This window comes from Hesperophylax consimilis, chromosome 1 (assembly GCF_061612785.1).
Source record: "Hesperophylax consimilis isolate HC1 chromosome 1, BYU_Hcon_1.0, whole genome shotgun sequence".
Taxonomy (NCBI): domain Eukaryota; kingdom Metazoa; phylum Arthropoda; class Insecta; order Trichoptera; family Limnephilidae; genus Hesperophylax; species Hesperophylax consimilis.
Genome location: NC_142836.1, coordinates 25,499,066 through 25,524,713, shown reverse-complemented (window position 1 = coordinate 25,524,713; position 25,648 = coordinate 25,499,066). Strand labels below are relative to the sequence as shown.

At 36.2% G+C, this 25,648-nt stretch overlaps 1 protein-coding gene across 1 annotated transcript; it reads right to left on the bottom strand.

Annotated features, from left to right (window-relative positions):
• On the bottom strand, nucleotides 1-24,848 carry LOC149426538 (ionotropic receptor 40a-like). The gene is made up of 13 exons (XM_089631644.1): nucleotides 24,840-24,848; nucleotides 24,561-24,662; nucleotides 24,337-24,473; nucleotides 23,366-23,531; nucleotides 20,848-20,954; nucleotides 20,435-20,528; nucleotides 8,321-8,479; nucleotides 6,954-7,104; nucleotides 3,519-3,748; nucleotides 1,778-1,943; nucleotides 1,429-1,525; nucleotides 931-1,163; nucleotides 1-535 (listed from the first exon to the last, which is right to left on the bottom strand). Exons 2-13 carry the CDS (start codon nucleotides 24,630-24,632, stop codon nucleotides 357-359), a joined length of 1,791 nt encoding a protein of 596 aa, XP_089487770.1. The 5' UTR covers nucleotides 24,633-24,662; nucleotides 24,840-24,848; the 3' UTR covers nucleotides 1-356.
• Nucleotides 24,849-25,648: the final 800 nt, after the last annotated feature.

The following is a 25,648-nucleotide window of genomic DNA, read 5'->3' as shown; positions in this document are numbered from 1 at the left end:
AAAATAATATTTTAGGCTGATGAATAGCACAATATGATTTTCCCTAGGTGCCTACCTAGGGAAGATCATATTGTCTATGGCCGCGCTTTTTTTTTTATTGTCTCTACTTTGCTGAGTGGTTTGTTTATGACTCAAATCTTGTAATGACGTCATCGGTGGACAAAATTTCCCCCTACTAAAGGCCGAAGTTATCAATCTAGTGATTGGTTTATTTATGCTGTGATCATTACATATTATCATGAGAGTGGTTTATTTATGCATATTATGTATATATTATATTCCCATGTGTCTACGTGTAATTATTGAACACCATACTTCTCAACTATCGGAAATATAAAGATTGCAATTTATTACTGTTATTCTATGTACTCCAGTGTAAGATGTGAGATGGTCCCCCAGCCTACATTAGTCCAGTACCACCACTGCAGCCTGAGATATGAAATGGCTGACTTGAGCCAACTAGTCACACCCACGTAATCAGTTCTTCTTTTCTTCACCCTCTTATTTGCTTTTATCTCGTAAATAAGCAAGATACCTGCAAAATTAAATTAAAACGTAATGCTGTTAAGATCCTCTACTAAATATCCAAAGGTTGTGGGATTGAATCCCGACAATTACATGTTCAAAATCCCTTCTTCCACAGGGATGCACGCAAGTATCTTGGAGACTACCGCCAAACATCTGTGCGGAGGTTTGTTCACAGGCACACATTGCCAACATTTTGTGAATGACATATTCAGAATAAAAATGGATTTAGCCGTGTTTGGTGACCAAATCTGAACAGCCAGGTACCTACTTTCTCTTCCCCACCTCCTTCCCTTTTCCACTTCCTTTAGCCTCACAACATACCTCAATTAGGAATTCCACAGTCCCATTGGCTGTTGGAAGCAGTTAAAAAAAATCATAATAGTTTAAAATGAGTTGTTTTACCTGATAGCACATACCCAAAGATGAGTATATAGAAGGCTGCCTGCAGCATCCTCATGCTGACAGCCTCCAACCTCGGAGTGGGGGTGTAGCCCCCTGTAGGGCTGCCGACGTCTCCGCCCTCCTCACCAGAACTGGCATTGCTCACACTGTCTGCCTTTATCTCCAAACCCAACTTCTCATACTCTTCATAGGTTATCTTTGTAAGGATTCCGGCTTCAAAAAGCTGCATCAATCTAATGCATTAAGTTTAAATATTTGAATTAATGAAATTCTGCGACTCTGATTTATATTTCTTTTTAAATAATATTTGTTTCGTTAATGACTAAGACACATAGTCCTCCTTGCTAGGGATTCCTCGTTCGAGGTTGTTGTGTTGGTGTTAATTCATAATTTTTATGATTTCCTCAACTTCATGTTTGTTGATAAGTCATGTTGTTCCTTAATTTTTTTTTTTAATTTGGTTCTTTAATTCTAATAATTTTGTAACTCTACACTTACACTTTATTGAAGTTTTCAATGTATGGGCAACCAACTTGAAGTGCAACTGCCGAATAACGAGTATACAATTTTTCACTCAGTTGGAAGTTTGAGGAACCTGGTTAAAAAACAAATTCATAAAAAAAAACTTACATAGGTACTACCAGCGAAAAAAAAATCTTTTACACTTACATAATTATTTAAAATAATTAAAGAGACATGAAAAACTTGCGGTGCGGAACCATTTACCTATGGCAAGTTTCAAAGTTTCTTGCCTAGGTCAGAAGCTCACCGACTAGCCCTGGTATTATTATTGGTAGCCCTTGGTATAAGAATAGTAAATCATGAGAGATTAAGCCATAAAAGTCACCGTATCTCCTGGTGTTGAAGTAAAGTGTCTCTCTGCCAGCCAGAAAAACTGTGGGCGGACCATTGTGGTGCAGGACTCTGCGAACTCCTTGCTCTACCGATCGCACCGTTTGAGACTCTTGATTCTTCATTAAACTCCAAAGTCTGCCGTACACACCAGTTCCATTCTATAATTGTTTAAAAAGTATTAATACAAAGGTCAAACATACATTGTACAAAGATTAAGGACGAGTTGTTTCGGAGAATTTGAACAATTCATCAAATTTCAGCGTACATTTACGGGTTCTGTGAAAGTCCTATTTAAGTTCTGTTATTGTATCATTATAAGCTAGTTGCTTGACAAAACTGAAATAAAAACAGCACTCGAAAAAATCTTTCACAGAACTTGAAAATGAACGTTGAAATATGATGAATTGTTCAAATTCTCCGAAACAACTCGTCCTTATTGATGATGAATCTGACCTGATCATTTTTAGTTTCCTATTTACAGAAGATGCTCAATTATGATACTTCTAAACACATTAAGGATTTTCCTTTTTCTGTATTTTGCGAATGTTTAACATAGATAATAGAAACAAAAAAAAAGTCCACGAACTTTTATAAGTATGGAACCATGCGCACAAAAGTGTTACCAACAATGTTCACCATACTATTGCAATCTGCATCTAAGCAAATCGACACTCCGCCATTGTTTCCATCTAATACCAAACGCATAACTTTCATTGTCTCCTCAGCTAGTTGGCAATTCTCTTTTTTCTATTATCTATAAAGTTGTATCCTTTTACAGCCTTTTTAAAAACAAGCATATTTTCAAATGCGAGATTAAAAATGTTTTTAGACATGTCAATTTGGGAAGCAGTTACTCCCGTGTACCATACATTGGATAACCAACACCTCTGCCATAGGTTACCCCAGGTGGTTTTCTACATTTGGTGACTTAGCAGAGGTACCTGGGCTCATGGGGTGAGGTTTGCCTGGGTCATAACGGCGGAGGCGTTTGCCCATCAACAGATTGAAAGAGGACATTATTTGAGGGAGACCCTTTGAACTCTTCAGCCAGACTCTCTCGAACCATCATCTTGCACCTTAGTGGGAGGGATAGATTCATACGTCCCTCACTCCTAGACACATTGACCCCCAGATTCATACTCACCCCTCATATTTTTTCCTTCCTTGAACATCCTCTTCTTCCTTTCGTTACCATTAAGTCACACAACGCCCTTGAGGTGATTTCTCACGAATACGGCGCTATATTTTTTTTTTATTTTTCTTTTATAGTGAATACCTCACAAGAGTCCCAACTGCTCCCGTCTGGAGCCAGTGAGACTATGGCATCCCCAATTGGGGGATGTTGTGAGGCTGAAGGTAAGTGGGGAAGGGAAAGAGGAAGGTGGGGAAGTACCTGGCTATTCAGATCTAGTCACTAAACACGGCTAAAGCCATTTGGAGCAACGTTTCAATTCTGAATGGTGGTCTTACACCAGGGCGATACTGGTAGTATCTTCCACTCTGGAACGTGCCGCAAATATACTATATATTATTTGAATTAATTAATTGTGAAATAACACAAATTAATCAAATAAAATTTATTTGCGCACGCCGGGTTCGAACCCGCGACCTTCGGAATGGCAGTCCAATGCGTTACCACTGGACTATGCCGGCCGTCATAGTATAAATTAGCTAATATAAATTAGCCAAATATTATTATTATTTCTTCAAGAATGTAATAAATATTTGTTCACCTGAAGTTTAGCCAAGGAAGAGCTGTGTCTCTCCACCAGGAGTTGGTATTTATGAGTCAACATCACAGTCTCCAGGGCCTGTAGGCTGGCCAGGGGCGGCTCCAGGGTAGGGCGGGCCAGCAGGGAGGTCAGGGTGGCGGAGTACACGTCGCTCAGGACGTAGGTGGCAGCAAAGGAGAGCAGCAGGACCACGAGGCGGGCATGGTAGTTCTGGGCCGGGACTCGCCCGCCTTAAGATAACAACAAGACAAATTGAGCAGCAATAATCATTGTAATTTTTTTGTGGGGCTATATAAATTATCCATTTCACTACTGGTAACATTTCTCAGGTACACATGCAATAAAATAATCTTTTATAATTTACTGCATAACATTTTGCAAACAATAAATTTATTACATTTTTGTGCAGGCAACACTTACCGTCTTACTAATTAAATTCTTACACGCCCGTTCAATGTTGGTGTGGTAAAGCCGGCCTTGATCCTGGTTTAAGACCGTTTTAATCAAATAATAATGATAATTAGTCGAGTTTTTCACGGTTCAGACCTTATGCGCTGCATAATATTTACACCACATTTTTTTGTAACGCTGTTAATGTAACAAAATGACACATTTTTAATGCAGATTGTATCTTCGAAAGATGTGTTTCGTTCGATGGGAGATAAATTTTGTATTAGTAATTTGAATTAGAGACAGAAAATTTATTTTCAGGTGAAAATATTGATGATGCTCAACAACCCGGTCTCTGAAATCATTACATAGAGGACCAGCTGCGGTCATGCTGCGGTCACAGAAGTATGAAATTATATTAAATTGGCTCAAATAAATAGCAACAACTTGAAAATCATAATACACAATATCATAAATGTATGGTGATAGGGGACGTCATTTGCAATCAAAATGACCCATATCCAGTGATGCGGTTCTTAACCCTTTCAACGTTATACTGACTTTTGTGTGTTTTTTTTAAACCTCAGAAAGCCATCTAAAAAAAATTCATAAAAAAACTGTGGTGTTTTTCGGATTTTTTTATAATTACATTGTTTATCTATCTGATGAAAGGATTTTAATGAACTCAGTATCCATATTATAGCCGCCTAGTATGGTGATTCATTATATCTACTTTATGTAAATTTAAAAACAATGTAACATGTATTAAATAAAATTAAAAAAAATATTAGAATAGTTAATCTAGTTTTTTGTTATAATATTTATTTCTTTAAAATTAAAACCTAGCTAACACAAAAATTATGTACTAGGTACTATTGAAAGTTGAACCCCAACTTTAAAAACATCAGTATTTTGTGCTGATTCCAGTTAGGTATAACTAACTGACCACTCTCTAAGGACGGGTTGTTTCGGAGAATTTGAATAATTCTTCAAATTTCAAAGTTATTTTCAAGTTCCTAGAAAGGGTTTTTCAAGTTCTGTTTTTATTTCAGTTCTGTCAAGCAACTAGCCTATACTGATATAATAACAGAACTTGTATAGGACATTCACAGAACCCGTCGATGAACATTGAAATTTGATGAATTGTTCAAATTCCCCGAAACAACCCGTCGTAGTAAAAATAATTTTACCTGAATTATCTTAAAAGTAATTATGTATTATTTTTTTGGTAAACTAATGTTTAAGACAAGATTTTTTATGCATAGCACAAAGGGTAACAATTATTTTATAAGCAATAATTATTAGCCTGAAACACTCATCCACATTGAAAAATCTCCTGATAAAAGATACATTCAGAGTGTTTCAGGCTAATAATTATTGCTTATAAAAATAATTGTTACCCTTTGTGCTATGCATAAAAAATCTTGTCTTAAACATTAGTTTACCAAAAAAATAATAATTAATATTTGACAAGTTCTAGTATCTTCACCAAAAAATGTAGACAATTTGTCTCGACGCCATCTAGTGAGAGAGTTAGCACTTACAATGCCTTTCTCATATAAAATAAAGTTGGTTGTTTTCAGGTGAAAAAATGTAACAAGCAGTAATTGTTGAATGAAACACTAGTATATATTGAATTATTTCGCGGATAAGAGATAAGCCGCCATAGCTCAGTGGTCAGAGCTGCCGACCGGAAATCGAAAGGACACGGGTTCAAGTCCCGTTGGCGTCATGTATCTTTTAACAGGAGATTTTTCAATGTGGATGAGTGTTTCAGGCTAATAATTATTGCTTATAAAAATAATTGTTATTTTAAAAGTGTTTGAAGTTTAATTTCATTTTATTAGAACTTTTCAAGTTTAAACATAAGTTAAACAAATTAAAGAGGTGGTCAACATTTTACAATAAAAAGAAAAGATTACTCGCAATCAAAATGACCAAATGTGTTAAGGTCTATTATCGATATTTTGTATTTTTTAGACCCAGTATCTAAAAAAAAAAATCATCAAAAATTACAATATTTTATGAACTCCATATTCATTTTACAGTAGCAAATCTATAAAAATTAAATTAAAACTAACTAAATATTTACTATTGAGAATTATATACTGTTGGGACTTTTTTTGAAGGCATCTGAAAAAGGTGGCATACACAAGAGTCGATATAACATTGAAAGGGTTAAGAACCGAATCACTACATGGGGTCATTTTGATTGCGAATGACCTCCCCTGTCACCTCACTTCATTTGATTCTTGCACATATCCTTAAAGCTTACGGGATACCCTGTAAATGTATTACAAATAAAAATTGCAATTATCCTATTCATTTACATTATCTACAATTATTGTCTAGGCAACTCGTACAGACCTTCTCAGTGCATTCTACACAAAGAGGCTAGTTACATCTTAAACTATTGCGATATGTTTTACACTTTTTTTAGATCACACATTTTGTGTGATTCTAACCATTCATCCATGTTTTTTTCAATTTTTCCTTCTTATTTCTTCACATACTTCTATAAAATTGATAACGTAACAGTCCAGGTGCGGTCATTGACTGATTTTAAGGGGAAAAAAGTATAAACAAGCGCGCGATCACTTTTGTAGCCGTGATGGTACGGAAGTTACTCGAGTTACTGAATGTAACGGTGGCGGGGTGGAAGTTAATCACTAGCACTGCCAAACAAACAATGCACGACCATAAATAAACCACTCTTGCATGACTCAGGAGTGGTCAACATGACCACACCAGGGTTGTTGAGTGTTAAATTATAAATTTCGATTAAATGTAGTTAGGTAAGTACTTGCACAAGTACATCGGTGGTTGTCGACTTGTTTTTTAGTGGCGCTGAAAAATTTTAAATTTGAAAGATGACAAGTGAGCATCTGCTTGCCACAGAGTAAAGAATATTTCTCCGGTACTTACTCTAAATTTAAATGTTTTATATTCATTGAAATTAGTGAAGGGTACTCAGGAGGCATTTATTTTAGCCTACAATTACATTCATAATTATTATATGAATGAGGTTGTATTGTGAATACTTGCATTGTTTCAGGAATATGGACATAGTAAACCATATACACTTTGACAGTGACGGGGGACTGGGACTCCGAGGCCTCCACAGTGTGGGCACAGCTGCAACTATCCATAGGGCCGGCCCGCTGCCTGCCAAGGTGATCAAAATGGCTGGCCATACCTGGAACCATTTGCACTTTATTCACATAGTATTTTACTTACACACTACCGGATTGTTATAAATATATTGAATAATACTAGATCTGAAAATTAGAGTTTTTCTTTGCTCAAGCTTTCTAGGGATCGTGGTTCTTAAAAGAATCCATTTAATATAAGACTTCTTTTCAGGGATGGCATAGATTTGGGGGCCTGGGCAATCTGTTAAACGCATAATAATATTTTTTCTTGTGCTTACGTTTACTGAATTTGCATTCAAGTTGATTAGCACTCAAGTAAGCAACTTGTTTCGAATTCAGTTGTACCTCATACCTACCACGAATCTACAATATTTTGGGCATTTGAATGTCTTCGGGGGGGTCCCCTTGTGGCCTCAGACCCCAGACAGATGCATTGCTTCCCTGCCACCCACTCAAACCAAACCACCAGTTCCCACTCAGATCTCAATAGATATCAAAACAAAGTAATCTCTAAATATTTTTTTATTGTATATTTTAATGTCATTTTGATAATATTTAATTATAAATTAACAACTGACATTGGTTAACCATTCAAGCTAACCCTACTAGCTCCAGTTAAAACACTGGTTCCTAACAAGCCTACAGCTTCAGCTAAGCCAGCAGTTCAGTTAAGCCAATATCTTCTACTGAGCCACTATCCCAACCATTGCCACTTGCCCAAATTAAGCCAATTGTTATGCTGCATGGAACTCGATCTATTCAATGAGAATCTATGGTCAATTTATAGAACGAAAGTTTAAGTCGATTGAATGGTGTAAGACCACCATTCAGAATTGCAAAACTGCAATTCAAGCAGTTTTAGCCATGTTTTGTGACCAGATACTTCCCGACCTTCCTCTTACCCATCTTCCCCCACTATCTTCAGCCTCACAACATACATCGATAATCCGACTGGTGGGAGTGTTTGCAAGTACTTGTTTATAAAAAGAAACACATTTGTGTTCATCAACTAAAGCTCAATTTAAGACACATATATTAAGGACGGGTTGTTTCACAGAATTAGAATAATTCATCAAATTTCAATGTTAATTTTCAAGTTCTGTGAAAGTCCTATTCAAGTTCTGTTATCATACATATAATTATGAGCCAGTTGCTTCATAAAACTGAAATAATAACAGAACTTGAAAAATAACTATGAATTTTGATGAATTTTTCAAATTGTGTGAAACACCCCGTCGTTAGACATGAGATTAGTGTGACCTGCCAACGAAAGGGTCTCAGTAGCGCAAGAGCCTCGCTGAGCTTGCGACGAGCGTGGGTCACGAAGGCTCCGCTGTCCGCCAGTGTGAGGAAGGAGAACTCCACCCCCAGCTGGCGCTCCCAGGACATGGTCACGTCTCCCAGAAAGAAGTCAGCTTCCTGGGGCGAACACAATCAATCTTTAAAAAATAATACTATTTATTTCAGCGTTATGCTGGGTACACAATCCACCATGTCAAGAAATTGAAAGGTAGGTTGAAAATTAGGTTGGTATGAACAGGAACCTGATTCCAAATAATATACTCTTGTATTTATGTGCTTAATAAATCGGCGGTTATAAATCATGCTATAAAATTTGTGTGGTAGGTACTCTCAGAATCGCCCTATAGAATGAACACCATTAGCCACCATTAGAAATGGCTTTAGCCATCTTTGGTGACCATATCTGAATAGTCAGGTATGTCTCAATCTTCCTCTCCTTGTCTCCTTCTCCTCCTCTCCCCGTCTCCTTCCCTTCCCCACTCCTTCCAGCCTCACAACATACCCTAAATGGGGATGCCATACACCCACTGGATCCAGGCAGTTGGGACTCTTGTGCAGTATTGACATAAAAGCAAAAAAAAAATTAAAAAATCAAAAACAAATTCTTTGTGAAACATTTAAGAAAGTTCACAGAATGGGTAAAAATCATCAATCCAGTGGCGATCCGTGACTTTTCAGTGACCTAGAATGGTAAGAGTGAAAAATACAACATTATTGATGTTATAGCTGAAAAAAATTTTTTTTTCAAAATTTCAATTTTTTGGAGGCTAACATTATTGATGTAATTGTATTTTTCCATAGACATATGAATATTAGTAGACCTGCCGTGATTAAAAGCGTATTATTCCCCACTCACTGTGATTAAAAGCGTATTATTCCCCACTCCCCATACCGGTTCCATTGGAGCTGGCTGGGCTCGCGTATGAAAAAAACGTGACGTCATCATTCTTGTGCGAACTATGGTAGAGGCATCATCGGTTCATTTTACGAAATAACACGGCAAAATGGTGGCTTGCGCTATGAAAACTTGTAAAAATAGAAGTGAAAAAGAGAATAAACCCAATTGTCGTATTACATTCCATAGGTAAGCATTATTTTAATTTGTTTTAAGCTTACTAGCTTTTTGCCCGTTGCAGGCAACTAATGGGTAAAAATTAATCGCGTGGTGTAGTATTTGAATGTAGATGAGGCGAGGGTGTGGGACTACAAATTTTTAAGTAACATATATTGCCCCTTAAATAACGCCTGCTCGCGTCCCCTTTAGAGTTACATCTCAGTTTTCAAATAGTATGTGGGCTACGCTAGGTTTTTATAGACTGGTTTGTGATTTAATTCTAAAACCTATTTTCCATGTTATTTTCTTAAACATAAATTGCCCCTTAAATAACGCCTGCTCGCGTCCCCTTTAGAGTTATATCCCAGTTTTCAAGTAGTTTGTGGGCTACGCTAGGTTTGTATAGACTGGTTTGTGATTTGATTCAAATACCTATTTTCCATGTTCTAACCTAACCTAACCTCAAAAATACGCAAAATTCAAAAACTTTTAAAAATGTAATATGTATGTTTGCATGTGAATGAAGCAATGAATGTGTGACCACAAATGTATTGAAATATATGGTTGTTTAAAAAGAAATGAATATTTTGAGAAAAAAAAGAGCCAAGGAGCTTACTGATCATTTTTTCACCGAGCCGTTCGGATTCTGTGAGTCGAGACGCGTAATTTGATATCCATATCGTATGTACGGTTTTTGTCACCAACATTCTTCAAAAGTTGTTATTTTGGAAAAAAAAAATTGCTCAATTAACACGAAAAATATGTATGCTTGCATGTGAATGAAGTAATGAATGTGTGACCACAAATGTATTAAAATATATTTTTGTTTAGAAAGAAATGAATATTTTGAGAAAAAAAAGAGCCAAGGAGCTTACCGATCATTTTTTCACCGAGCCATTCGGATTCTGGAAGTCGAGACGCGTAATTTGATACCCATATCGTATGTACTGTTTTTGTCACCAACATTCTTCAAAAGTTGTTATTTTGGAAAAAAAATTGCTCAATTAACACGCAAAATTTAAGAACTTTTAAAAATGTAATATGTATTTTGGCATATAAATGAAACTATGAGTGTGTGACCACAAATATATTAAAATATATGTATGGATAGAAAGAAATGGATATTTTGAGAAAAAAAAGTGCCAAGGAGCTTTCTGATCATTTTTTCACTGAGCCATTCGGATTTTGTAAGTCGAGACGCGTAATTTGATACCCATATCGTATGTACGGTTTTTGTCACCGACACTCGTCAAAAGTCCCAGCGAGTTTTATTTTGGAAAAAAACATTGCTCTATAAACAAAAGCAAAATGTAAAAACTCTTATTGGAAATTTTTTATTTTTAAATTTAAAATCTACCACTACCACTACACTACCCCTACCCCTACCCCTTCCCCTACCCCTACCCCTACCCCTACCCCTACCACTACCCCTACCACTACCACTACCACTACCACTACCCCTACCCCTACCCCTACCCCTACCCCTACCCCTACCCCTACCCCTGCCCCTACCCCTACCCCTACCCCTACCGCTACCCCTACCCCTACCCCTTCCCCTTCCCCTACCCCTACCCTACCCCTACCCCTACCCATACCCATACCCCTACCCCTACCCCTACCACTACCACTACCCCTTCCCCTACCCCTACCCCTACCCCTACCCCTACCCCTACCCCTACCCCTACCCTTACCCCTACCACTACCACTACCCCTACCCGTACCCCTACCACTACCCCTACCCCTACCCCTACCACTACCACTACCACTACCACTACCCCTACCCCTACCCCTACCACTACCACTACTTCTACTACTTGGTACAATTTATCAATTTGCGTGACGCTATTGATGTTGTTTTTCACCACGGGGCAACGGTACCCGTGCGAAATTATTGATCGGTTTTTTTTTAAATTTTCAATCCATACGTTATAAAACAACACTACGGACCGAACCTAGAAAACGGGCTAAATCACGCTGTCAGTACCTGCCTACCTAGGACGTCTACCCGGTACCATCTGTGTAGGTACCTGCACCTACTATTAAAAAAATACCGAAAAAATATTTGCATAACGCAATTAGGCACCTACTCGTTAAAAAATAAACAAATGAAAACTTTAAATATGAATCGCTTCCAGGCTAACCTCATCCAATTTCTGCGCTCCTGGTAGAAATTAAAAATCTGCGTAACGCTATTGATGTAGTTTTTCACTACGGGGCGACGGTATCCGTGCCAAATTATTTTTACCGAACTTTATTTTATTTCGTTCAAAAGAATTATCGATTTTTAAAAATATACTGCCAAAGTAAGTACCTCTACAAATTTTATCGTTTCTTTGAGATCACATCCCTAAAATAAAAGCACATCACTTCGGTGTGTCTATGATTGGCTGATTTCTGACTGACCAAAAGCTGACTGTTGGCATTTTTTGTTAAAATAGCAAATGTCAAAAGTTTGGCCGGTTACTGTGACACATTTTGAACCGAACGCCATTTGTGGGACGGCCGAATAACGTTCCTTAACCTTCGGAGGATGATTTTTTTCGATAATATTAAAGGCGGACGGCGTATATGCTACGGATTGCAATCATCAAGTTGAGCGTGTAGATTTTATAAAAAAGCATACCGCGTAGTTTTCGCTTGACCACGTGACTTCGCGAAGCTCTCCCGATTAAATCATTTTTTTGCGTGTCGGGCGAACCTGGCGGCCGGAGAGAGAAATGCGCCCTTTCGTAAGGCGCGCCGCGAGCGCTTCCAGTTTCCGCCGCTAGATGCTACTCAAATTTTTGTCGACAAATTACGCCGAACGAATATTTTAGTAAACATTTTCATAGAAAATCATACTGAATTTTGCCCAAAACGCGTCCCGCCATAGTGATCCTCGAGTCGAAGCGGCTCAGTGAGAGCGGCGGTCGATTTTCGCTCGCCAGGAATTCGGCAAAAAACAATTGAATGGGACTTTTTTTCTCGCACACCAAAACGAACCTAGTGTCCTATGCGACTTTAGGGGCGAGTGGTCGATTTTCGCCTAATTTTAAGCGACCAAATAAAACAAAGAAACTGAGTATTAATATATGTACTAGCTTTTTGCCCGTTGCAGGCAACTGATGGGTAAAAATTAATTGCGTGGTGTAGTATTTGAATGTAGATGAGGCGAGGGTGTGGGACTACAATTTTTTAAGTAATGTAAATTTCCCCTTTAATAACGCCTGCTCGCGTCCCCTTAAGAGTTACATCCCAGTTTTCAAAAAGTATGTGGGCTACGCTAGGTTTGTATAGACTGGTTTGTGATTTGATTCAAATACCTATTTTCCATGTTCTAACCTAACCTAACCTCAAAAATACGCAAAATTTAGAAACTTTTAAAAATGTAATATGTATGTTTGCATGTGAATGAAGCAATGAATGTGTGACCACAAATGTATTGAAATATATGTTTGTTTAGAAAGAAATGAATATTTTGAGAAAAAAAAGAGCCAAGGAGCTTACTGATCATTTTTTCACCGAGCCGTTCGGATTCTGTGAGTCGAGACGCGTAATTTGATATCCATATCGTATGTACGGTTTTTGTCACCAACATTCTTCAAAAGTTGTTATTTTGGAAAAAAAAATTGCTCAATTAACACGAAAAATATGTATGCTTGCATGTGAATAAAGCAATGAATGTGTGACCACAAATGTATTAAAATATATTTTTGTTTAGAAAGAAATGAATATTTTGAGAAAAAAAAGAGCCAAGGAGCTTACTGATCATTTTTTCACCGAGCCGTTCGGATTCTGTGAGTCGAGACGCGTAATTTGATATCCATATCGTATGTACGGTTTTTGTCACCAACATTCTTCAAAAGTTGTTATTTTGGAAAAAAAAATTGCTCAATTAACACGAAAAATATGTATGCTTGCATGTGAATAAAGCAATGAATGTGTGACCACAAATGTATTAAAATATATTTTTGTTTAGAAAGAAATGAATATTTTGAGAAAAAAAAGAGCCAAGGAGCTTACCGATCATTTTTTCACCGAGCCGTTCGGATTCTGTGAGTCGAGACGCGTAATTTGATATCCATATCGTATGTACGGTTTTTGTCACCAACATTCTTCAAAAGTTGTTATTTTGGAAAAAAAATTGCTCAATTAACACGCAAAATTTAAGAACTTTTAAAAATGTAATATGTATTTTGGCATATAAATGAAACTATGAGTGTGTGACCACAAATATATTAAAATATATGTATGGATAGAAAGAAATGGATATTTTGAGAAAAAAAAGTGCCAAGGAGCTTTCTGATCATTTTTTCACTGAGCCATTCGGATTTTGTAAGTCGAGACGCGTAATTTGATACCCATATCGTATGTACGGTTTTTGTCACCGACACTCGTCAAAAGTCCCAGCGAGTTTTATTTTGGAAAAAAACATTGCTCTATAAACAAAAGCAAAATGTAAAAACTCTTATTGGAAATTTTTTATTTTTAAATTTAAAATCTACCACTACCACTACACTACCCCTACCCCTACCCCAACCCCTACCCCTACCACTACCCCTACCACTACCACTACCACTACCACTACCCCTACCCCTACCCCTACCCCTACCCCTACCCCTACCCCTACCGCTACCCCTACCCCTACCCCTTCCCCTACTCCTACCCCTACCCCTACCACTACCACTACCCCTACCCGTACCCCTACCCCTACCCCTACCCCTACCCCTACCACTACCACTACCACTACCACTACCCCTACCCCTACCCCTACCACTACCACAACTTCTACTACTTGGTACAATTTATCAATTTGCGTGACGCTATTGATGTTGTTTTTCACCACGGGGCAACGGTACCCGTTTCAAATTATTGATCGGTTTTTTTTAAATTTTCAATCCATACGTTATAAAACAACACTACGGACCGAACCTAGAAAACGGGCTAAATCACGCTGTCAGTACCTGCCTACCTAGGACGTCTACCCGGTACCATCTGTGTAGGTACCTGCACCTACTATTAAAAAAATACCGAAAAAATATTTGCATAACGCAATTAGGCACCTACTCGTTATAAAATAAACAAATGAAAACTTTAAATATGAATCGCTTCCAGGCTAACCTCATCCAATTTATGCGCTCCTGGTAGAAATTAAAAAATTGCGTAACGCTATTGATGTAGTTTTTCACTACGGGGCGACGGTACACTTGCCAAATTATTTTTACCAAACTTTATTTTATTTCGTTCAAAAGCACTATCGATTTTTAAAAATATACTGCCAAGTAAGTACCTACACAGTTTTTATTGTTTCTTTGAATTCACAACATTTCGCTGCTTGTCTACGATCGGCTATTATCTCTGACTAACCAAAAGCCCGATTGTTGGCATTTTTTGTTAAAATAGCAAATGTCAAAACTTTCGCCGGTTACTGTGACACATTTTGAACCGAACGCCATCTGTGGGACGGCCGAATAACGTTCCTTAACCTTCGGAGGATGATTTTTTTCGATAATATTAAAGGCGGACGGCGTGTTTGCTGCGGATTGCAATCATCAAGTTGAGCGTGTCGATTTTATAAAAAAGCATACCGAGTGGTTTTCGCTTGACCACGTGACTTCGCGAAGCTCTCCCGATTAAATCATTTTTTTGCGTGTCGGGCGAACCTGGCGGCCGGAGAGAGAACTGCGCACTTTCGTATAGCGCCGCGAGCGCTTCCAGTTTCCGCCGCTAGATGCTACAAAAATTTGTGTCGACAAATTACACCGAACAAATATTTTAGTAAACATTTTCATAGAAAATCATACTGACTCGAGTTTCACGTTTTTGCACGCTGAATTGAACTTGAATTCTATGCAAACAGAGAGGCGTCTCGGTCTACTTTCGCGTGAAGCCTGAAACAAAAGAAAGGCAACTTTTTTCAAGCACACGAAAATGAACCTAGAGTGTGAGCGACTTGAAGGTTCGAGTGGTCGATTTTCGCCTAATTTTAAGCGACCAAATAAAACAAAGAAACTGAGTATTAATATATGTATTCACATCGTATAGTATGGATCAGTTTTAGAAACATATACTATCACGCGATGGACGCGAAACACAAAGCCGTGTGAACAAGAATCAGGGATGTGCCTTCGCCTTTTGCTCTTTGATAAAATATATATATATTTTTTTTATTTATTAATTTTTAAGAAAAACATTACATATTACAGTGATGGCTGTCCAACTAGGAGATTAACCTGTTTTAGGACAGTCAGAAATAGGCAGATTTATTAAATGCGATTCTTGTTTTGTCTAGTGTATTGACTTTTACTTAATTATTGCTCTTTATAAATAATTTGAAAAGTTTTCTTGGTTGATACAAGAAGTTGCTAACTATATATTTTAAATAATATAAAATATATAAAAGTATAATAGATATATATAAATATATATCTATTATACTATTACAGGGTGTATCGGCACGTACCCGACAAACTTTAACCAGCTATTCCTTAGCACATTTGGAGTAAAAAATGTTATGGGCACTTTGCTGTCTGGTAACATTTTTTTTAATAATCATGTCATCTGTGTAAAAGATTAATTTACCATTTACACATAGGTGTATTAGAAATAATAACAAATAATAGAGTTCTACCAAGCCGAACCCTCTGATATGAAAATATCTGGAGTCGGTGAATTATTTTCCCATTTGATCTCTTGTGAGTTTACGTGTTGTTCTTGTATTGTTTTGTATTTATATTGCTTATATAATGCACTTGCATAATGTTGATTGACTAGATGATAATTTGTGGAAAAGTGTGTGAAAGGGTTTAGTTTTTCTTATGAGGAAGATTTAACCAGAACATAAAATTGGAAATTTCAGCATCTATTCTGTATAAAAAATATATATTAATTAATTTAATTGCCGGCAACCCGGGCGTTTATTGAATTATATTTTTTTTAGTTAATGTTAGTAAGTTACCCGCCTCACTAGACAATGTATGTTCTGTTTTAATTATCGTTTATCGTATTACGTTGTTTTCTATCATATTCAATTATTAACCTATCAACTGTGGGAGGGACTCCGGAGTACTCCAAACTAAAATCTAAGAATTTTTTTAAAGCAATTTTAACCCGTGTTTACAAAGGAACTGTATGAATAATAAGGCCAGAATCGCTTGCGCTAAATATTTATTTAGAAAATATTTTTTATTTGATATACGCAGCTTCTTTGACGGCGTTGGAATATATTATCTTCCACTTTAGAACGTGCCGCAAACATCCTTTAAATTATTTTTAATTAGTAAATCGTGAAATAACTCAAATTAATCAAATAAAAATTTTATTTGCACGCTGAGTTTCGAAACCGAAACCTCCCGCTTGCTAGTTGAGAGCGTTACCCCTCGACTACGGAGATCTTCATATCTATGATTTTTCGGCGTGTAATTTTTCTCACGGTCACGGGCGTCATCACAGTCAACAGATTAATACCTTTTTTCTATGTTGGTTCATCTTTAAAATATATTTTTATTCAGCTGTTATTATTTATCTAGCATCGATAATATAACTATTGTACATTTTGTTTTCTCTTAAACTATGCTATTATTTTTGTACATTATTTAAACCCCTGTAAGTTGTTTATTGGATGCTGTTCTCAAAAATATACTTTAATTATTAACCCTTTTGTCTTTTTCTTTTGATTTCTTCCATTGTCCGTATATGTTTATATATATAACTCGTATATTTTTTTATAATATTATGCATAGTCTTAGAATACTGTTATTATGTCGGTGTATATAATACTGTTTTACTATTTTTTGCAGACATATTATGATGCTTAAATGTACCTAAAAAAATGTTTATGCATATATTATACCCAAAAAATAAATAAAAAGCACCTTCATCGACAAAATACTCCCAAATAATACCCCACACCTGGCTATGTGGTGGTGAGAAGTACCTAGTTATGTAAATCTGGTCACTGAACACGCCTAAAGCCATTTCAAGTAGTTGGGGCGATACTGAGAGTATCTACAAAAACAAGGAGCAAATAATAATGTAAATGCTACATATTATTGTGATTAAATAATGTTTGAAATAATTCGCGTAAATTAATTTTAATTAAAAGTGATAATTACATTATTTTATTATTAATAGGAACAGAGCAGTTGTGACAACCCGAGATCATTGTTCGAATGTGGCCATTGTCAAGTGTGCTTGTCGCTGTTTACTGGGGTAAGTAAATTATGAACATTTGTAAAAGTGTCTTGACTCAATAAGGAGACAAAATATTCGACTCTGAAAATAGAAGAAATTTGTTTTGCCGAATTTGGACTTAGCAAATTTGTTCATAACGTGGCGAGTAATTTGCGCTCCCATGTAAAAATGTCTATTCATTCAAAAGCAGATTTTACTTTTAAGAACTAAATGGTGATATCATAATGCGAGATGCCTATTTACTGTAAGATTGATTTATTGACGAATCACAGTCAGCTTTCTTCTCTGCGTCCCGCAACTCTTGATTTAACCCCTCGCCCTTAACTTCTCGTCTATTAATATTCAATATGTCTGTGTATTTTTCAATCTTACCACTCTAGCTCACGAAAACTCTAGAACCGCCCCTGCTCCAAACACACTAATTTCGGTTGTCTGTGATGATGTGCATTAGTTATTCCTTCGTGAAATTATTCATATTCAATGAACTCAAATTTGTTTCAAATATCTCATTTTCTACAATGCAATTGAAATAATCAGTAAATTATTTTATTTTATAACTAATCAATTACTTACATAATAATTCTGTATTTGAAAAAGTATTTCTCTTGTTTATATTTTTTGCAGATTTGATGATTTTTAAAGTTTACTTACAGTAAATACTGTAGAATAGAATACCTCCAACATTTCACATATATCATGCATTCTTATGGCAGTATGGTACACTAGCGCTTCCTAGCGGCGCGAGTTGCGCGGGTTGGTTTTCTTTTATGACACATTATCAAATTACAGACAATTGAAAAATAAAAAAAATATATATTAACCTATAGTTCTTTCTAACCCTTAGTTCTTTTTTTGTTCATACATAAAAAAATATTAAAGCGGCTATTAGGCTTGGATACAGTTATAAGCCTACCACCGCTACCAAGCACTATATAAATTTAAATATTTGCTGCCATTGCCTAGAAAGAATACTACACTTGCGCCTCTAGCGGCCAGAGTTGCCAGCCAATACAATTAAATACTGCCAATATTTTACTGGAGTTATTGTTAATATAACCAGCAAAAATACATAGAATAAGGAAGTTGAGTTCATTTTTTTAATTTTTTTTTATCAATGTTCGCATTCAAACTTAAATACTGGTATTTTTTTTTTTTTTCAAAGTTTGTTTTCATAATTAAATTAATTCTCAAAGTTTAAATTTTATTAAGCCCGCCAAAACGAGCGGAATCCGAGCGGTAAGAGGCGGGGTGTGGTGTGACGTCATTCTAACTGTGAAAATCACGTCGCTTAAGCATTTTGTATGGAAAATTTTTTAATTCTTCAACAAGGAATTCCAGTAATTTTTTTACCAATGTTAACCGTCTATTAGAATTGATGTTATTAAAAAAAAAAAGAAAATTGATTAAGATTTCATAGTTAAATTAATATTTTAAGTTAGAATATTTGCTTTTCCCGCCCGGTACGGTACTTGTACGGTATTGCCGTCGCTACTTGTTGACGTTCCCCGCGCGAATTCAGGACCACCGCGCAGAGAAGTAAAGACCAAAAGTAAAATAACGGTTTACAGCCCAGTTCACTGTGAGACTTTTCTGGGCGGCCGGCGGCCTGAAGTGTATCACATGCTATGTGACATGTATAATAATAAAAACTTCTAAGTTATGCAATAAACAACATATTATTATAAAGCACTATACGAATATGTATCTTTAGAAATCCATTTCATATAATAATAACAACAAATACGTACATATATTTGACAAACCCAAATAAACCTTTGGCCTATACACCTCTCTCATCTAAACCGACCATCTCTCATGTAATAGAAAGAGATGCACCATAGGTGATCCATTGTACGTACAAGTCACGACACATGTGACGTCAGAATTCTTTCGACCAATCGTGGAGCGTATACAGTCTATTGCTATTGAATGCTTTTTCAAGAACGTTTAACTAATTCTAAGAATAATAATATAGAAATATATTTATATATTTAGAATCGATATTTTTTGATCTACATGAACATATTTTTTATAAGTCAAAATATTTTTCACTCAACTTCCTTATTACCTGCTGGAACAAATTCGAAAAATTATTAGGTAACTTTATATGAGATTGCATGGTGAGTATCCGCGATTTATGCATCACATGGATTTGCTCTCTGAAACGCCTTACGAAAGTTTCAAATCTAGGAGGAATGGAGACCTCTAACCGGCGGAGGAATGGAGACCTCTAAGACGGCAACATTTTCAGTCCACTGAAATATTGACTACTTTGAGGTGTACTGCATTGTGCAGAACTAAGTTTTAAATATTGACTACCTTGAGGTGCACTGCAATATGCATTGTGTAGAACTAAGTTTTAGAAATATAGAAATTAGTTTAATTCTTTACTCTCTTAAAAAATTCTATATATTGTGTAAATGTGTTTATTATTTCAAATATAATTTTCCATATTATGTTTAGCTTTGAGATATTTACTAAATTTTTCCCGTTGTGTAGGAGTTAAAATAACAGCATAAGTAAGAGCATTTAAAACACCACGACCTGATATGTATTCAGGACCCACATTCTGACTCAACATAGCATGAGAGTGATATTATTATTATTATTATATATCATTATTCAAAAGGTAAATTTCTATTAAAATATAATTGTGTTTTACAGAAAATTGACGATATTCGTTTCTGAATGGCAATTATCCTGAGGCAAATATTATTTTATAAATACTTTCAGCTTCACAAATCCTACAATAATTATATCATCCCATGTTTTTTACAGGTTTGAGCTAGTATATAATGGTAAGCTGTATTGATTATTTTTTATATCAATTTGAAATTATAACTTACTCTTCGATAAATCATTCCTAAAACTCCCCTGAAGGATCCATTTGCGGAAACCCCCGAACCCTGGCTGTGCTGAGGAGGGTCAAAGTACTGAAACCTGAAAAAATATTGAATCGATTACGCTGTGAATGGATTATTACAATTTATTGAAAGAATTTAGGTATTTAATTTTTTTTAGGCAACTCAATATAAACCTGGTCCTGTAAGAAAGCATTATACCGAAAGAGTCTCGTTTCATATATTTGTATTGGCGCCAGTGCACAAGTCGCTTTAGTGTTACATACTTCCATTGGCCGCATTCTTACTGGAACTCGTTTATGTCAATTCCTTACCACTGTCGAATTCGTGAGGGAGTGGATTTAAACCAATGACTAAATAAAATACCCTGTTATTTATAATCAATGGGATAAACTTACTTAAAATTTAGTTTTGCAGCCAATAACTTCAAGAGTTGGTGATCCCTGCCACCAGTTACTTCAATAGATGAATCGTTGAGAAGTTTTACAAAGTGCCAAGGTGGGTCCTAAGCAAACATTAAAAATAATATGTGAATTACTGATTATTTTAGACAGATATTTTCATTAAACATAACTGAAAAGGAAGTGCATAAGGTGGTACCCACTGTGAGTTTCAAACTCCATCTGTTCAGTTGTCCGAGTGTCCTACCCACTAGGTCATACTAAGTAATGGCAAAAACTCTTCTCAGATTCTTGTTATAAGTCGATCCATGTCAGCCATTGGAGGGGACCCCACCACTTTTCCAATGGAAAACATATAAGGAAACGTATGGTTTCCTCCTTCACCCATCAACCCTTGCACTAGGTCAGGGGGCGGTAGACTTTCAAGTGAGAGGAACCTGATTGTTAAGGAAACAGGATAACAAATGTTAAACAGCAAGCCATATAATCCGATGGGGGGTGGTTAGAGAAATTTCCGAGTACCAGTTCCTCAGTACATTGTACAAACAAAGATTTCAATAGAAATAACTTTTAACATTTTATGAGTTCGGTATAAAATAAAGACCTAGAATATCTGTTAAAACATTTTTTTCCAAGCTGATAACCAAGATTCAGAGCTAAATCTAGCTTTAAAAGAGCTGAGTTGGCGTTAGAGATCAGTATTGCCCTTGAAAAATACCACCATTCAGGATCGAGACGTTGCATTAAATGGCTTTAGGCATGTTTGGTGACCATATCTGAATAGCCAGGTATTTCTCAACCTTTCTCTCCCCGTCTTCTTCCTTTTCCCGCTCCCAATGGGGTTGCCATCAGGGGCGGATCTAAGACTCAAAAGGCAGTCAGCAAACATATCCAAGGGGACCACGGGGGGGAAGGGGTAAAAATCAATTTTGAATTTGATTTTAATGAAAAAAAACATTTCATCATTTTTTACTGGGTTCCCCAATATGTATCTGTATTGTGTGGGTTAAGGCAGTGGAATATGAATTATTGCATTCACAAGGACACGGAAAAAGCACAGCAGGCATAAAATTTTCTGGGTCGAAGGGCAAAACAATGTTTTTGAATTTTATTTTTCGGATAGTCAGAAACCAAAAATATTTAGACTGAAACCTTTTAGTATTTTATTAAATGGAAATATTTTTGTATTGCTGAAAACGGAAACCATTAAAACGTATCAGCTTAACCGGCTAGTAACTGAGTGGACAAATGCCACCCTGGCTTCGCAAGTTCAATCCAATATTAACTACGTCCTCCATCATTGCACAAGCAACATTTTCCACGTATATACAAATGTATAATATTATTTTCCAATTCATGTGTCCTGAATGTGTATCATTTCCACAGCATCCCCAAAGACGACATATTATGTCCTAAGGAACTTACTTTCTATCGTGGCCAGGAATGAAGAAATAAATAATATCTGTACAAGTATAGACTTTGTATTATTTATATGTAAAGTGCACGACAGTTATCTTTCAAGTAACCTTTTAATTTATAGTACGTATCTTAAAAATAATTGCATGATTTGTAATTATACAGGGCAGTTTTCTTGACAAAATCATCTCAAGGGTGCTTTAAGTATTGGTAAAATACTGCGATTGCTAGGGCCCCGGGTTCCCGGACCGGGTCTGATGATTTATGCCCCCTGAACCCCCCTCTCGGTGGCCCTGTTTATGGGTATGAGTTCCCGGGCCTCCTCGAGCCGGGGGCTTTGGGCTCGTGCCCCGGTGCCCATAGGGTAAAGACGGAACTGGAAGGGGGCCCAGTCAGCATTTGAAGTTAGGACTCTCGTGTGGTATTGACAGTAAAGCAAAAAAAATATGATGGATCTCAATAAGGCTGATTGAGTGAAGGTGAAACTGGAGTTGATGTCTGAAGAGTTACAAACACCTACTGCAAGCCGTTTGCCAATCCCTGCAATAGGCTATGGCTGTCCACCTCCTGTCAGTGAGAATTTTGATGGAAAATATCGCATTTACTACTAACCTAATCGTTAAATGTCACTTATCACGATTATCCTGTCAATCAAAATTAATAATTTCTGACTTTCAAGCATTCGCTATTGACTGACATTTCATTGCAATATGTTGGCATTTTAAAAGAAAACGGTAAATTCTGCCACAGTGGGATTATGGCAAAATATCCAAAACAGAAGATGGTAAGTACCTATCTAATTTGTATATTCTTTTTAACTATTTATAAAAAATATAAGAACAATGTAAACGAATTTCAATTATTGCTTTTATAAAAGCGAAACACCGTTCACAACAAAAACACAGATATTTATTATTACTTTCTGATTTCGATTTTCTGAAGGCTTCAACCACTGAACAGAACTTCAACCTAGAACTGTAATCTCTAACTACCGATTTGAAAGTAAACGGATGTCGCCAATTCACATAAGACTTTTCAAATCCTACGCTCCAAGGCAATAACCGAAATAAAAGTTATAAATTAAATGAATGGTACCAACGTGAAGCACGGGCACCCTGAAGACTCGCCCCCCGAGGTTGGAGTAGACCTCAAGGGGCGCGGGTAGCGAGGGGGCTCTGTACAGGCGCCCCCGTTCCCACCAGTTCACCAGGGATAGGGGGCGCGCACCACGGCTCACTCGAACCTGGTTGTAGTACAGACGGTACCTGAATACAATTAATATAAATCACTGGAGTTCCTAATTATAATTATTTACTAGGGCAGACCCGTGAACAATCACGGGATATTTTAAATCCAATTTAGAAAAAGACAATTAAAATAGGTTTCTGTTAAAATATTATACATTATACATAGGCACTTTTTCGTTTCTCTAAATTTTTTAAAAAGAAACAGTTCCAATTCTGAAATTGACACTTAAATTCAAAGCAAATCCGAGTTCTATCTAGAGTTCATAAAACCGGAATATTGTAGATTTCATACCACACAACCAAAATTAGCATTTTTAAAATAACAGGGTTGGAAGGACATGTGAATATCACTGATCTACCACAATATATAATTTAATGATTTATATTGTGATAAGATTTAGGACGGGTTGTTTCGGAAAATTTGAACAATTCATCAAATTTCAACGTTCATTTTCGGGTTCTGTGAAAGACTTATTCAATTTCTGTTTTTATATCATTGTAGGCTAGTTGCTTGACAAAACTGAAATAAAAACAGAACTTGAAAAAATCTTTCACAGAACTTGAAAATGAACGTTGAAATTTGATGAATTGTTCAGATTCTCCGAAACAACCCGTCCTAAGTCTTTCGAAAGAGCAGCGAAAATGATGCTACTTTTTACTAGAAATTATTTATGTAAAACATAGGTAAATAGGTAATGTAAATTTTAGTAGACTAGTATGTATTCAGTATTGATATATTTATAAAATAAAGCTGTGCAAACAACCCATTAGGAGTATGTGCGTAATAAAATATTGTAAAATTAAAGTAAAATGAAATCCTCACACGCCTGTTGGGGGGTTGGTGATAACAGCAACCCTCATGGCTTCATGTAGAGTGGCCATGAAACGGTTACTTGGTTCTCTTCCGCCCCAGTAGAATATATATAGCAGGAATCTGTGCACTAAATTCTTCTCGCGAATCTGGAAAAGTGCAATCAAAACCAGTAACAATCATAAAAGTACATTGTGGAATAGCTAATAGTATTTTATTTCCTACCTTATAATTACCTCAACTAGTAGATCTTCACATCGCAGAGGGGTACAGAATAATATGCTGACAGTATCCAAAGAGCTGTCCATAGCCCGAGAAAGATAGCTAAAATACTGTTTCTGCAATACAAAGATATAATATGTGTGTTGTACCTTTATGTACTATCTTTTGAAACTTTTTTATAAAGAAATACAAACATTCTCGGATTACGAATAATCTGAGAATTTGTTTTCCTTGTACTCCTATCATTATAAATTTATAATACTTGATGTAGGTATTTTTAAACTCATTTTTACCTTTGAATCATTGGAAAGATCGGCGTCATTTAGAAAAAAGGTAGTTGCGATTCTTTCACCCTGGAGAGTTTTAATAAGTTGAGTTTGATCAAGCCTTCTACACAAAAGAATATTGTTTTGTACATGTTCAATGTCCAATAATCCTAATGTCCTCAATGAACAATAAATTTATTAAATTAGATGAATGTAATTAATTTTGTTTAATCTACCATTTTAATAAAAATTATTTGTTTTCATGTTTCAGAACCAAAGGATCCATCATCATCATCAGGAAATTATTTTTGTTCAAAAATTTATTGTTTTATTGTGGTTTGCACTGTTTGAATTTTCCTTATATTTTAACAACCCATGTAACCTAATACTACGTATGGAAGTCTTAGCTAGCAGAGAGTACCCGGTTGAATGTGAGTGGGAACCCAATGCATTTGTTCACTCGGCTATTTATAACAGTAGGTATCTATAACAGCAGGTATCTCTTTATTTAAAAAGTGCATTTTTCACCTGTTGTATTCGCCACTGTCCCAAAAAATGACCATAGATTTGCATTGAAGTCCGAATGCTATGTCAGTAATGGCCAGGGAAAAGCTCTCCGGTGTTTGCTCTTCGTTGTGAACGTCAATTATTTTACCTTCAAATAAAAAATATTTTACAAAGCTATAAGTAGGTAGCATTTCATTTTATTTTTTTATTAATGAGTAATTTAGGTACCTACTACAACAATTTTATGATCAGCTAAAGTGCACATAAATAATATGTCTGTGTTGGTACAGTTAAATACGTAAAAAGATACCTGCGCCGCACTCCTGTAA

What these genes read in the sequence shown, in the direction of transcription:
- LOC149426538 (XM_089631644.1), bottom strand. Translation starts at nt 24,632, where the DNA reads ATGGACAGCTCTTTGGATACTGTCAGCATATTATTCTGTACCCCTCTG. An exon ending in TCAGGGTGCCCGTGCTTCAC is followed by an intron (nt 20,955 to 23,365) that starts GTTGGTACCATT and finishes ATGTTTGCTTAG; the next exon opens with GACCCACCTTGGCACTTTGT. An exon ending in TGAGACCCTTTCGTTGGCAG is followed by an intron (nt 7,105 to 8,320) that starts GTCACACTAATC and finishes AAATGGTTCCAG; the next exon opens with GTATGGCCAGCCATTTTGAT.